The following is a 14750-nucleotide window of genomic DNA, read 5'->3' on the forward strand; positions in this document are numbered from 1 at the left end:
GTGGCCAAACCCCGCAATCGAGGAGGCTAGTTGAGCTGGTAAGAAATGAATGGGACCAGCAAAGTATCAAAGGCACAGAGGCACAAAGGCATCAAAAGGGCCCGGATAGGGTCTATGAACGTTATGACATTGATGACTTACAACTTGGATAGTTTGGATGTCAATAAGGCCCCTGCCACCACCTGGCACCAGATGAGAGACCGTACATATACAGCTGGCCACTTTCTTTCAGAGTGGGGTAATATCACCCTTGCGCCATCGCACGGGCTCGCTCACATTTCGAACTTCTTGAACGGTCACCTCACACTCACCTGCTGCACCAACTGTCGTCGTTCGCACGTTCCATGAGATTCGAGAGACTCTCGCGATGGAGACCTCAACATACATCTTCCTGGCAGTCGCCATCTTCATAATCGGTCGCGTAAGTGACCCCAAGGCCACGAAGCCGTCCGACCGTCCCTACCGCCTGTCGTAGGCTACGGATTGCTCTCGCCATCGACCTCACCCGTATCCCTGCTAATATCCCATCAAGATGCTCTTCGCCGACCGCTCGCCCATCCCCGAGACATCCGGCAAGGTCTACAAGCTCACCAGCCAAGCCGAGCTGGACGCGCTCCTCTCCTCGACCAAGCACGTCATCGTCGACTTCTACGCCGACTGGTGCCCGCCCTGCCGCGCCATCGCGCCCGTCTTCTCCGAGTGGGCCGACAAGCACGCCGCTGAGGGTAGTCTGGCTTTCGCAAAGGTCAACGTCGACCACGTTAATGCCATCGCTAAGACGTACAACGTCACTGCCATGCCCACCTTCGTCTTCTTCCGCGACGGCAAGCCCCAGGGCGTCGAGGTCCCCAGCCTGAAGCCCCGTCAGTCTGTGAGCTTCACTAGCGAGGGGCTGGTTGATCGGGTGAGGGGTGCGGACCGCGCCGCGCTGCAGGCTGTTGTCAACGCCTTGGCTGGACCGCAGGAGGGTGCTAAGAAGGAGTGACGGAGGACGGACGTCTGAGAAGGTGTTGTGCTTCGCGCTTGTGGCTAGCTTCGCTATGTCACGGATTCGCACCTGGAGGCTACTAGTTGTTACGCAGTAAGGTGCGGTATGAGAAGAACCGAGAGGCCCTTTGACGGGGGTATTCTACAGGGAAATCTCAAGTTTGTCCTCGGTAAAGGAACCTGATACCTGGCTCTTGAGGCTTACCCTAGTTCATACATAAACACTGGAGAAGGGCGTCTGCTTTCTTGTTAAGTAAGCATGATTATCCAGCAGTAATTGAGCAGAAATTTTATCTAAAGTGGCGCCTGGTTGCGTATATCAATATCTCTAATCCCGAATATCGCTTTCTTCGAAATCACCGTGATGTACGTACATGACATAGTACCATGAGAGAACGCCAGAAGTCCTGCACAGTAATAATACTCGGGTATCTGTGTCTAATGAAACATCGCAAACTCAGGAATTACTATTAGGGTACTATTAGGGTAATTACATGTGGTACCGTGAATAGGCCGAGACCTATCATCAATGCAAATCCAACTCAGCGTGTATACCCTCCCTCTTCCTGCTCGTAGTTGAAACCCCCGTCATTTGTTGACGACGAATACGTTTTAAGCCGGGCAACAATATGTGTAAGCCATGTTGACGTAAGGGTCAACTGTCCACTGTTCCAAGCATCGATGGCCCTTTCTGCGACGAGACCAGCTACATGAGGGATCGGCTGGAATACCTCATTCAACAGGACAATCATCACGACCAGCCCGAGAATCTTAGCGACGGGAATTTCCCAGTCGTCGCGAAGTTCTCTCAAGTCGTCCAAATTTACTTCCATGCCAATTTTGACACTGTTGTCAACTAGGTGCTGGCTCAATTTTTGTCCCATCAGCGACCCAGGGACCAGAGCTCCGTTTACTGCATTGTCTACCTTGGAGATTGTTGGATGGTCGATTTGAAATTGCTCGGGCCTTGATATGTTTTCTAACAGTCCGCTTGGGATAGGCTTCTGGGTGGCGGCGCTGGCGGTGGTACTGGAGTCGGTCCCATGGCTAGGCTCGAAATGGGCTGTTGCTGGTGCTTCGGGCTGGTCGATGATTGCAGTAGTAGCTTGGATAGTTGCTGGATAATCAGCCGGACAGTCGGCAGCCAGAGTATTGACGAGTGTGTCAACGATAGTTGTGGTGGTGGGACATAGAGTGCCGGTGCCGATGGTATCTTGGCACGCTTCCATGAGGTTGGGAAACTGAAGCTCCGGATATTGAGAGGTCGGTGTGATATGACTGTCCACAGGGCAAGTCTGGGCTGCGGAGGTAGCGACGAACTCAGTCCCCAATCCCACAACTTTCTCACCGAAACTCGATGCGAAGCTGTCCGCGATGTTGCTGAAACCAATAATGCCCATTGTCGCCGTCATGAAAGCGGCTTTAAGTGTGCAGCCCACCACAACGTCCACCACCGGGTGGTGGCGTTTCTTCTTTTTGTAGTCCTCCTCGTCGTTTCTGAACGACTCATCCACCAATCGACGGCGCTTGATCTCCTTCCTGACTCGGCTGAGATTTTGAGACGATATGCACAGCTGCCAAGTGTTGAAGCCAACGGACACGGCGAACAGGGGGCAGCCAGTAGTGAGCCCAGACGATATGACGACACCAAAGACGGACCCAGATACCGCTCGTGTTGTGCTTCCACCAAACACCAGCAGCTCCCGATGACTCAGCTTTTGGATGTTCTCTTTGTTAAGGTGACGATCCAGTATGATATTGAAATTCTCTGCCAGCCAACGGGGTGATTTGTGGGCATCTTTTGCTAACCACTTGCATCTTTCTTTGAATGCTTCTCGACGACGGAGTGGAACATCAGATACTTTATCCGAAAGTTTATCGCTCAGTATAGAGGTAATGTCCATGGTGACTCGAGGGGAGCAAGAGGGCAGAGAGGGTGCAACAATGCTTGGACCACCAGCACTTCGAGGCGGAAGGAGGAAAGAGGCTGAACGTGTGATCAACATCAATACAGAAATCAAAAACAGACAGCTCTGCTGTAGATTCAGCCCGAATAATATAGATCCGGCGGCCTGTGAATTATATATCATATACTTTTGGTGACAACTTACATGTTGTCGGCCTATGCGAACGGAACACGCATGTGATCAGAGAGAGTTTGTGCGAGACTGCAATAAAGGAGCCCAAAGTTCCGTCACTAAGCTTAGATAAGGCCGAGAAAAAGTGCAGTCAAACGTCCCAGGCAAGCTCGACACCATTTTAAGTCCAGGACGGGGAATTCGGTGAAACATACGGTCGTCCAAGGCAGGTTTCCATTGTAAACGTTGACAAGAACCAGCTGACCACAAGGAAAGAGAAGGAATCTTCCAATCGGTTACTGGTTCCAGGGCTAGGTGAAGTTGGCCGGGCCAAACTCCAGCCTGTCAGCCTGCCGAAAAGCCTGACGATGCTCTTGATCTGTTACGCCTTCCTGATTAGCAACACCAAGGCCAACGATGAACAGATGCTGGCCAATGAACCTGGCGCTGAGAACGGCCGCGTTGAAGACTGGGACAACATTAGTGACCTGGCCACCAAAATTTAGATTTTGGTTACACAAAGCGGGTGCGACCTTCAACGTCGAATGTTCCAGCCACCTAGTGTGTACGAGGACGTGGCGCCTCATTGAGGTATGTGGCAGATGTGGGAGCCTACACGGCAAGCAAACATGTTCCCCAGCTTCCGAGGAGGCCTCTTTTTGATCGCATACAACCATTATTGCAGCGAAGTCGGCGCTCGGCCGAGTCTATGTTGGTCCACTAGCCATAGTTTACTGACTGTCGGCGAACACAGCGACGGAAGTCTGATGAAGAGCAAGCATCGGAGTTGCACCCCGCAGAGAAAGCAACCGAGAAAATGGATGAACGCCGAAGGAAGGACGCTGAACTCGAGAAGAAGCATCATTATGCTTGCCACGTCACAACGCCGATGAGCTCGTACGACGCGAAATCTTGTGCTAGTGGTGAGAGGCACAGACCAGAACCTCAGCACGTCGTTGTAGCACTACCAGCCAACACAGGAGGAAGCATCCATCTGTGATATGACATTACTTTCCCAAAAATTTACTACCTCCGTATTCCAGGTAATTGAAAGGAGGATCTGAAGCAACATCCATCCCCTCGTGGCCCACAACCCGGGATTCAATCTGCAAGCTGCCAGAAGTAACCAGAAGCAGCTATGCATGGCCCCCCTACATCTGCCTTTAAATTCTGCCAAGCCCAACTTCCGTCTTTTGATCTATTCGAGGTACCATGTGGTACTCCTTGTTAACCTGGCAAGGAATCGGCCAAAAAAAAAAAAAAAAAAGGCTGGTCGTTTCTAGAAACGTTTAGTAAAGGGTACTATTACAGCTGCAATCAACTGGTGCGCAGACAGACATATCTCATGAAACCCTCTCTCGACACATGGCTTCTCTGCTCCCCGCTTACTTGGCCTATGAGAAAAAGGAGAGAAAGTTTGGATGCCGCACCAATGAAGGCCTCCAATACGTCGCTTTCGCGATCTTGGCGTGGCACCTTTATTCATTTCGGACCTTTAACTCCATTGCAACTGCTTGGCTATGATCGCGTGGCCTTATTGCTTTTGGAAGCATCATTCTTCAGAGTAACCTTCAGACTGAGCCGTTGTAAAGTGCTAGTGGGCTCCAGAGGGACGTGAAGCTACCAGCCGGTTGACATATTCTCCATGTCACCTTTAAGACCGGCCAAGATCCAATGGAAACAGTCAAGCTTACAACCCCATCTTCGTCAGCTCCTCCTCCACCACCTTCCCCCAAGCCCTCTCAGTCTCCCTACTCTCCCTCCAAAGCTCACAAATCGCCCTCACATGGTTCACAACCAAATGCACCCTCTCCTGCACCGCCGTATACTTCACCCCGTCAACAACATCCTCCCCAATCCCCCGTTCCCTACAAACCTCCCTCGCCCACCCCCTCATCCGATCCCTCTCCCTCCTCGCCTCCTCCCCCTCCCCTCCCCACGGATACAGAAACGCATTCGGCGGATCCCACCTTGGCCCCGGCACAACCCCGCCAAACTCCCAATCCAACACCCCCGTCACCGTCCCATCAGCCTCGTCCACCATCACATTCGCGAGGTGCAAATCCCGATGCGCGAGCACATACACCGTATCCCCCATCTGCCGCTCATGTTCCTCCTCCCTAACCCACGCCCGCAACCCCTCCAGGCGCGGCACCAGCCCCCTCGCCCATTGCAGGTCCGCATGCCGCCTGATGACGTGCACATACCGCCCCAGCGCCGCGTCCACATGCTCCCCCCACGAGGTGAACGGCCCGTCCACGGGATTCAGACTCTCCACCGTCTCCCCCGTGCTGGCCCAGAACCGCTCCACCATCGGCGCCATCCAGAACCACTCGTCCACCACCGGGCCCGGCACGATCTCCCCGGCCTCGTCGACCCTCAACCCGCCGACGTGCTTCCACCGCGACTTCTCCCTTAGCTCCGCGAGATACCCCACCAGCTGCTCGACAACCCTCCTCCTGACTTCATCGCCCATCCCCCAAAACACCTTATCAGCACTACACCCCCGCACCCTCTCGAGCAAACTAAACTCGCACCCGAGCACGTTCTCACACCCGCTGTCCCACCGCACGACCGCCGGCACAGGCACGCTAGTGTTCTCCCTCACCCAGCGCATCATCGCGATCTCGTTCTCCGTCTTGATGCGCGGGAGGTGGTCGCCCGACACGCGCAGCACGAGCGTGACGCTGCCGTCATCATTTGGTCTGGCGGGCGCCAGCGCGGGCGCGGCCGAGGCGGGGAAGTGGAGCAGGTAGATCCGGTGGAAGGCGGCGGTGACGGTCAGCGGTTCGGTGGATGTCGGCGCGGGCAGGCCGAGGGAGGCGGCGAGGCGGAGGATTGTGGCGGGGGCGTGCGGGGACGGGAGGTGCGATGCGGGGTCGTCCATTTTGTAACTTGTTCGCAAGCCCGAGTTCTGCGGATGTTGTTGGTGTGATGTTGATGTTTATATGAAGAGCGCCCGTAAGACGTGGTTCCAGGAATTACCGCGTGAGATTCTTATACGTCCGGCTTACCTCCCAGAATGTTATCTACAACTCGCACCTGCCAGTAAGACACTAGTCCCGGCACACCGGGCCCGAGAAAACAACGGGTCCGATCGGCGCTGTCCCGATGAATCATCCTGCATACATCCATCCCACACCACCACCCGGAGTCATCCAGTCTTCTGGCGTGTGTCCTCGCACAAACACAGTCAGCCGTCCCAACAGGTGCGGTGCGTCACACACACACACCAATAAACTCAAACCACCTAATCTAACGAACACCACCCTTTCGCCCTTTTCCTCTTCACCAACCCTAACCCCTGACCACCTTCCTCCACCACCGGCACGAGTCGTCGGCCAGGTTTCAAACCATCCGACTGACAACCACCCCAACCTAATTCTCACAAACAACGAACCCCCTTGTTGAGAACGACGGAAAAGACGGAAAAACAGCAAGCGTATCCCAAAAGTTCCCAACCTTCTCGTTCTCGTTATCAATCAGATCAAATTCATGCAGCGCCAAAAAAACAGCGAGATAACCCCGGCCTCGCAAAAGTCCCCGTGCCCAAATCTGCTTCCTCCCGTCACACCTAATCAACATAGGGCTGCAGCATCAACAGCCGCTTAATCTATCTCTAATCAACCTTCCGCATCCTCATACCGACAGGGCCAAAGGACGCAAACACAACACCTCTTGGCTTAATCGGCACTTTCACATCTACCATCTTCCACATCACGGCTCTCAGAAAACTCGACCAACGGAAACCCCTAGCCAACAACGTCCCACGGACTTTCAGGCCGTCCCACCGCAACGGCCAACTTTGCGCCGCCACCACGACTCGCACCCAAACCCATCCGTAAGCAAGCCCACCCCTGCAATGAGCCGCCTGAAGAGCCGCGCAACCGGCGTGCCAAGACCACTGAAATCGTGTCTACCAAGACTCTTCAGAGATGGATGTGCTGAGTTTTCCCGGTTCTAGCAGAATGATGCGCGCGTGGCGCTTCTATTTACGCTGTCTTGGTATCTTGGCCAAACGTGAATGTTGAAAGAGATAAATAATGAACATCTCCCCGGCGGGGAGATGCAATTTAGGGCTCGACCAAAAGCACGTCACTTTCTAGGTAGGTAAGAAGCGATGGATGACTCGCAACTCATGACTCTTCACAACGGAAATTATGTATTCTCTTCATATCTTTTATCCATTAGGTATCTTGACTCGAATGCAATGCATTGGGACTTTGGAGCCCCGTGGTATCTCCCCCAACAAGTCACTGTGTCTAGTATGTTGCCAACCGCACTTTCTTTTGCCAAGCCATTCATCCCATCTTGTACATCAAGAATAAACGTCTGTCATCTATGCCAGACGGCAACCACAAAGGAAATCACTGGATATCTACACATGCTTTTCTCGCAGACAACTGAGATGCCCGGGTGCAACTGTCCTTCAATTAGTCATGTCTGTAGACATTTGCGCAGCTGGCTCGCGTAAAAAACATTGTAGTCTTGTCTCAGCTGCGCGTGTTGCGCCCGGGGCTTTTCTTTCCGACGGAGGATCCTCCTTTCTCCCATCGACTCGCATGACGCCGGGATACAGTCGAACTCAAAACAGGCATTCCGCAACCTTGTGTTCCCGGTTCATCCCGCGCTGAGTGATTCCAGTGTCCTGTCATGATATCGTCTCGTCGCAATCGTCACCGTTCGTGGTAGTTGTTTATGCGTGGGCGGCAGGGGCAGCGGCCTCGGCAGCGGGAGCGGCAGGGGCGGCTGCGACAGGAGCAGCAGCAGGCGCAGCGGCGTTGACACTGGCAACAGTCTTCTGGGCGACCTGAAGGATGTTGTCCTGGCCGAGGGTGTTCTGTGGGAAGCGCGCGTTGAAGCCAATGACATCACGGACGGCGTTGAAGGTCTGGGGCTGGACCATGAGGCGCTGAGTAGAGACGAGCCACTGGACACCCTCGGAGCAGGGAGGGGTGGTAAGAGAGCCCATGTAGCTGCAGCAAAGTTAGTGATATTCTTGTTGTCAGGAATTTGTTTTCTTACCTCTGGAACTGGCCAGCGCTGAGAAGGGTGACGACCTCCTGCATGTCGAGGGCGCCAGTCTTGGTGACTGTGCCAGGCTCCTTGATGGCATCCAGAGAAGAGAAGACGGTAGCGAGAAGGTTGGACGAGGCAGCCTCAGCCTTGACGGGGTTAAGAGTCATGCTGGGGATAGTCTTAGCACCCTCGGCACCCTTGGCGGCGTCGAGAGAGGCGCGGCGGGACATCTTGCTGCGGCGCTCGGCGGCAGTCGTCTTGTTCTTAGCGGCCTCAGCGGCGGGGGCCTCGGTAACGGGGGCAGCGGCAGCAGCGCCCTGCTCAACATCGATGTAGGTGCCAATGACGGCGATTTCCTGGTTGGCTCCCTCGAAAACCATGTGCATCTCCATGGCCATACTCCTTCCGGCATCGAGATGCTCGCTAGGCAGGTGGAAGTGGAACTGCTGGAGGGTGAAGTTGGAGCCGCCAACTTGCATAGAGCCTCCCTTGGCGATGACCTCGACGGTGGTTCCCAGGTTCTCAAACTCGGTCTCCTCCATGTTGGGGATCTGCAGGTTGATGGAGCTGCCGGGGAGGGTGTTGAAGGCACCGGCAACCATGTCGATGGGGGACTGAGTCTTTCCGGTGGCGCAGAGGGCGTTGGCAGTAGCGTCAAGAGCAACCCAGTTCAGGGGGCCCTTTGAAGCCTGTTAGTAAAGACGAGGCGAGCTGAGAGGCGAATCTACTCACATTGGTTCCGGAGTAAGCAAAGGTGTTGACCTTGACCTTTCCACCCTCGGCGCGGGGATCCAGATGAGTGCCGTAAGCGCAAGAAGCCAGGACTTGAGAGACGGAAGCGGCAAAGACGCCGGCGGTGAAGAGACGAGAAGCCATTGTAAGGACGGTAGGGTACGGACCAGCTCGTGAAGGCCTACAAAAGATTGAGAGAAGAGAAGAGTAGTAAGAAAAAAAAGTCAATTATTGGTTAAACAGTGTAAAGGCCAGCCCTCTTGGGGAAGAAACGAAACGAACGGGGAAGAGAAGTGAAGTTGGTAAAGGTTGGTGAGGTAAGAAACGAGATGAACCAGGAAAAAGGAGTACGTCTGTGTCAAGATGGCATGATGTCTATATAGTTTGGAGCTGGAGTCGTCAGTTGAAGGATGGCTATCGAGATGATCGCCCTCGAAAGTCCAGAAATAGCATCAAAGACAGCGACCCATGGGTAGATGCTCGGAGCGGACGAGGCAGGAGGGACGGAATGATGGTGAGGGACTTGGCAAGCGCTTCATCCAGGGTTGTGAGAGGAGGCGGGAGGCGAAGAGGGCGCAACGAGCAGCCATGGGCGAGTGAAGAACGAGGATAAGGGTGCCTTGCGTTTGGGGATGAGCGCCTCCGTTTCCCATGGTATCGTAGGCGTGTTTCTGGCGGTGCTGACGGGGGCGGTTCAAGCTTCTCCATCGAATGCGACGGCATGCCATCTGGACTATGGGACCGCAAGCATGGCCGTGGCCAGTGTGTTCTCGCCCGGCAGTGGGCGATGGCTGTCGAGACGGAGGAGAGGGGCCGTTTGGAGCGGCGGGCGGAATGACCAGGGCCCCGGTCTGGTTGACAGGATGGGAGTCCGTCGCCAGGATGAAACTGCCAGGCTCCGGAGGGTTGGAAAGGCTGTGGGGAATATGACCACTTTATCGGTTGAAGGCTTGGCCCAGCCAGCAAAAGGTCGAGCAGAAAATCCATGGGGATGCGTAGCACGAGTCTCAATGAGGCAGCGCGGCGTGACGGCGAGCGACAGTCTTGGTTCGGACGGAGGTGAAGCCCCGTCCCCATGTTCATGTTCTCTGCGCTGGGTGGTGATCTTCCTCTTGAGACGAAGGCGATCAACCGGCGCTCAACACCATGGGGAGCGATCCTTAAAGGCCATGATGGTGATTTCCCGGAGGCGGCAGGCGAGGACTAAAAATAGGCATTCGAAATGATCTGCTTCTAGGCAAACGGCCGTTCAAGTGCAGTTCGGAGAAATAAGCGGACGGGAGGAAATTTCCAAGAGAAGGACAAGAAATGAGGCTCTATCCAAGAGAAGTCCAAGAGATGCACCCAAGACCAGAAGGTGGGGAGGGGGAGGCCACTGGACCTTCCCTCTTTCCATCGATGGGCACAGTTGCAAGCAGGTACGTACACACCTCTGCACGTGTGTTCCATGCTTCATGCCTTCCTTGGTGAGCAGGTTAAGGTCAGGTACGGATAGGAGGAAGTCTTGGACTGGAAGGCGGCAAGTGCGATGCCTGCCGCAGCTTAACCTTCTCTTTTGGTGGAGCAGAAGGGGAGGGAAAGAAGGCTTGGCAGTTCCCGTCTCACGCGTGGCAGTGGCAGTCCTTTCCTGCGTTAGGTAGGTCGACAGTGGAGGGCGGTCAGGGACCAGCTCACAGCTAAAAACCTTAATGGGCCGTTGGTAGCGCCCTAAACCTTAAGGCCGTTTAGGGCCTGCCAGCGTCCATTGGAAGGAGGCGCCCAGCACAGGCCTCAGGAGCGCCTGCCTCCTCGGACTCTTGCCTGCTGTGTTCGGACGACACAGGGGGAAGGAGGCGGTCCACTTTTCGTACCTTCCAGCCGTCGCAGCTGCGCACTGAGACGACGCTCTGGACAGGAAGCAGCCAGTTCCAGGCCGCAGCAGGAGGCACCCGCACCGCAGCTTCTTCTTTCAAGTGTCGCAGAGTCGACGCCTCCGGCAGCAGGAACGACTGAATGAGGCCTGACGAAGACATTTCGTGATGAGGCTAGCACAGATCAAGTCATTGGATCCCGTGGGGATGGATGCGAGAAGGGATGACAGGAAGAAGGGGCAAGAAAAAACCGCCTGATTTTTGCAGAGCCAAGAGCTTGAATGGCCGCCAAGTCAAACCAGGGCGCTGGTGATGGCAGGGGTTGCAGAGGTAAAGGTCCAGCCCCGAGACCCTGAATTGCTGGTGACTGTTGAGCAATAAGCAGCCTGACTAAGCTCCCCCCCCAGGTGTCAGGTCGTGATGTGGGAGGGGCCGTCGCTGGCCGTCTGCGTGGCAGCGTACCATCCAGGCGGTACGCCGCTGAAAGCCGCTTCCCTGTCCGCCGCAAAATCCTCGCTTATTTCTCCTTCAGCGCCTCGACCTGCTGATGGCTGCGCTGCTCGTCCACTAACACGCGGCCAGTTGACCACCGGCCGCGCCTCGCCAAGTCTTGCAGCTCCTGATTTCTTCTGGGCGCGTCTCACCCTTCCCAGGGCCTGCGACAAACCATCCGCCTCCACCTGCAGACCATCACCAACTAACTGCACGTTGCATTCGCCTTCTCTTCAGCCCCTCTCCCTCGCCCTCCGCCTCTGTCTGTGAGCACTTCCACCAGTCAGCGTGCTCCGTCAAGCCTCAATGCGCCTCAATTGCAAGCCATACCATCCCTCAGCACCTTTTCTGCCGTCGTCTCGACCTCCCGTCGGTACAGCCTGCCTGTCTTCGAAGCCTCTTGGCGCGCCTCCAAACGTCAGACGCCCCTCACCGCGCCAAGTCCCAGCGCCTACCGGCATCGCGTCTGATGTTTGACGACGACATGGGGCCTGTTGAAGCCATCCCCATTCTTCTGCGCCCGCCACCATTCAGCACTGCGAAACCACTGCGAAAGACCCAGTTCCCAGACTCCACGCGACGAACAGAGGGCGCGCTGTCGTTCAGCGGGGAGGCCTGATGTGTTCTGTTTGCCTCGACCATCGCTTGGCCCGTACTCGGCTCCCGGCGCGTCATTCGGCCACCGCCCAGAGTTACACTCATGTTCGCTTTCGTTATCCGTATCCCATCCATGCTCCCCACCGCCGCCGGCTTGCCAAGTCGCCCAGCTCTGTCGTCCCAGACGCTCACGAGGGCACTCAATTTGAATGCGACGTGGGTCACCATACCTACCGACATCATCTTGCCTGACCACCTTGGCAGATACCGAATGCCGTCTTGGAAGCCAAGCAGTCGTCATCTCCCCATGGCTTCAGGTTTCTGACCTGGTTTTGCGACGCATAAACCGCGCACATGAGGACAAGCCAGTGTTAGCCAAGCCAACGACTTCTCATCTCCATACTCGTTCCCGTCGTGTCGGAATCTCCTTCGGTTCTCTCAACTTCCGCGGGACCAGCGTCTCTTCGGCGATGACCAAGACTGCACATAATCTCCCGAGATGTCTCACAACAGGGAAACAGGCGTCCCTCCTTTCTTCACGGCTCCCTCTGTGTGCTGGCTTGATCTGGCTCGATCACAACCGGCGTTTCTACAACAGTGAAAACCCAAACGGAAAAGGGGCTCACTGGCCCAGACATTTGCTTTTCCGACAAAGTCTTGAATTTGTCTTGCAAGCCACGCCACCGCCGAAAATTCTGGTTACATCAGGCGGATGTTCCTAGCTCAAGGGAGAGGTTGAGAGGTTCTCCTGTTGAGGAAGTTCTCAGGTCTGGGCTCAGGTGGACGAGTCCTCCTCTGTCAAACCACTCGAAACCATCCCGCCTCTGTTCAGCACCGCTGCATGTGCGACGGTTGTTGGAAGTCTCACCACTTACAGTCATGGAGGCTTCGAATGACGAACCGTCGTCGCCATCCGTCCACCCTTGTCAAACATGAAAGAACCTTCTCCGCAAAAGCTAGGTGGTTATTTCCCCTTGCGATGACACGGCAGCATCCTGTCCAGGGCAGAATATTGGCGATTGGCCGTTGTTGCGTCGCATCTCTCGGCGTCTTGTTCCACCAAGCTCAGCACCTCTTGGCGCTTGGCTGGCCTCTCTCATCTTGGCGCCTCGCAGCCCTCGTTCCGCTGACTCCATCCCGCTCGCTAATGCAAGCCTGGTCTTGTCCGCCGAGGAAAATAAGCAAACCAAGCTTCTTGCCAAAAGACACCAAGTCAACCACCACGACCAATATGAAAATCTCATGTAAACTCTCCGATGAAGAACCCTCGCAACCGTGGGGATGTCGGCTGTTATCTAAGATTTTCCATGATCACTCTTAGCCGCGATTTCCCCATACTGCATTCTGCCGGCAAACAAATCTCGCTTTCAAGAGGCGAACATGTCATTTCCATGATCGACGTCTCGAAACAATCCCCCTCGCAGGCTGCGCGTACCGCCAGCCGCGAAACAGTGACTCCCCCGTGAATGGAGAACATCATTGGCCAGGGGGCCGTCGCGCGCGGTGAGGGCCAATGTAACCTACCCCCTGATGAATGCTTTCCAAACCCCGCTTACTCACCCACTGTCCCGGAGACTGCCCGGATGCTCGCATTCTTTCCGAGCCAGACTTAGTTAGGCCGGGCTCGGTAGGATCCGGCGCCGTTCGTCGCCCGACCGCAGACGGGCCAAAGTGGATCCTTCGCATACCGCATTGGGAATGCGAAGCATCCACACCACGGCGGAGTTTCGGCTTTAGCGGGCGAGACTGCATTGCAATCCGTGCCGCTCCGCCGCCGTAGCGTCAGCATTATTTGATTAAAAGGGCACTTCTTAAGTTCTTCCTTCCGAACGTGCGGAGAAAGGAACATCATTCCATGGCTCTACACGACTAGTGCGACATGGCTTGTCCGCTCACCATCTAACCCAATGTGAAATGCGAGGCTATGCGAGGATTTGGACTCAACATCCAATATAAAAACAACTTCTCTGCCAACTCGCAAATGATCAAGTCCCAGCCCAGCTCGTCGTATCTTGTAAATACATAATCCAGAAACCAAACCACCGCAAGGGACTTCATCTCCACCATTTCCAACACCGCAACGATGGTCTCCCTCACCGAGGTCCGCGCCTCCAACGCCGCCCTAACCCCCTCCACCGTCCCCAAAACAGCCCTCTTCGTAGGCGCCACGTCGGGCATCGGAAAATGCACCCTCACCGAGCTCGTCTCGCTCAACCTACCTGTAAAATGCTACGTCGTCGGGCGCAAGGCCAGCGAGCCCGCAATGCGCCCTGTTCTCGAAACCCTCCGTCGCAAAAACACGCAGGCGGAGCTCATATGGGTCGAGGCGGAGGTGTCGCTGCTCTCTGAAGTGAAGCGCGTATGCGAGTTCATCAAGGAGAAGGAGGAGAGGTTGGATTTGCTGTGTTTGACGGCGGGGTATGCGCCTTTTGGAGGGCGGAATGGTGAATATCGTTTCCGCAAGTGGGTGTTGAGACTGGTGCTAACGGTCATATACAGATACACCTGAAGGGATTGAAGTTACCCACGCGCTGCAGTACTACGGCCGCATGCTCTTCACCCTCTCCCTCCTCCCGCTCCTACGCGCCTCCCCGTCGCCGCGCGTGCTCACCGTGCTGGGCGGGAGTTTCCTCTCCACGAATCTGCTAGTTGACGACCTGGACCTCCGGAAGGCGGGCAACTTTGGCGGGATGAGGTCACAGACGCACATGAGCATTATGAACACGCTCTTCCTGGACCGGCTAGCCTCCGACCCGTACAATGCCAAAATTACGTTTGTGCATAATTGGCCCGGGGCGGTGGACACGGGGAATATGGGCCGGTATCACGCGCCGAGCTGGCTGTCGCCGGCGCCGGTGACTGTGCTTTTGAAGCCTTTTTTTTGGGTGGTGGGGAGGGGGGGGAGGGAGGCGGGGGAGAGGCATGTTTATAATGCGACGAGTGGGCGGTTTGGTGGGATGGGACCGAGGGGGGAAAAGGGGGAGGTTGAGAGGGG

The 14750-nt window shown here is 55.6% G+C and overlaps 4 protein-coding genes across 4 annotated transcripts; 2 read left to right on the top strand and 2 right to left on the bottom strand.

The window, feature by feature from the left end:
- Nucleotides 1–367: 367 nt before the first annotated feature.
- On the top strand, nucleotides 368–985 carry COL26b_013615 (uncharacterized protein; the record flags this gene model as incomplete). The annotated part of the gene is made up of 2 exons (XM_053186210.1): nucleotides 368–421; nucleotides 533–985. 2 exons carry the CDS (start codon nucleotides 368–370, stop codon nucleotides 983–985), a joined length of 507 nt encoding a protein of 168 aa, XP_053029854.1.
- Nucleotides 986–5185: 4200 nt separating this feature from the next.
- On the bottom strand, nucleotides 5186–5952 carry COL26b_013616 (uncharacterized protein; the record flags this gene model as incomplete). The annotated part of the gene is given in 2 exon segments (XM_053186211.1): nucleotides 5186–5254; nucleotides 5269–5952. 2 exon segments carry the CDS (start codon nucleotides 5950–5952, stop codon nucleotides 5186–5188), a joined length of 753 nt encoding a protein of 250 aa, XP_053029855.1.
- A 1809-nt stretch (nucleotides 5953–7761) lies between these two features.
- Nucleotides 7762–8960, bottom strand: COL26b_013617 (uncharacterized protein; the record flags this gene model as incomplete). The annotated part of the gene is made up of 3 exons (XM_053186212.1): nucleotides 7762–8041; nucleotides 8091–8764; nucleotides 8817–8960. 3 exons carry the CDS (start codon nucleotides 8958–8960, stop codon nucleotides 7762–7764), a joined length of 1098 nt encoding a protein of 365 aa, XP_053029856.1.
- Nucleotides 8961–13838: 4878 nt separating this feature from the next.
- Nucleotides 13839–14510, top strand: COL26b_013618 (uncharacterized protein; the record flags this gene model as incomplete). The annotated part of the gene is made up of 2 exons (XM_053186213.1): nucleotides 13839–14199; nucleotides 14255–14510. Coding segments are annotated over 2 exons (617 nt in total), but the record flags the coding sequence as incomplete, so codon positions are not given.
- Nucleotides 14511–14750: the final 240 nt, after the last annotated feature.

Source organism: Colletotrichum chrysophilum (assembly GCF_026319265.1).
Source record: "Colletotrichum chrysophilum strain AFK26 chromosome Unknown scaffold_241, whole genome shotgun sequence".
Lineage (NCBI taxonomy): Eukaryota > Fungi > Ascomycota > Sordariomycetes > Glomerellales > Glomerellaceae > Colletotrichum > Colletotrichum chrysophilum.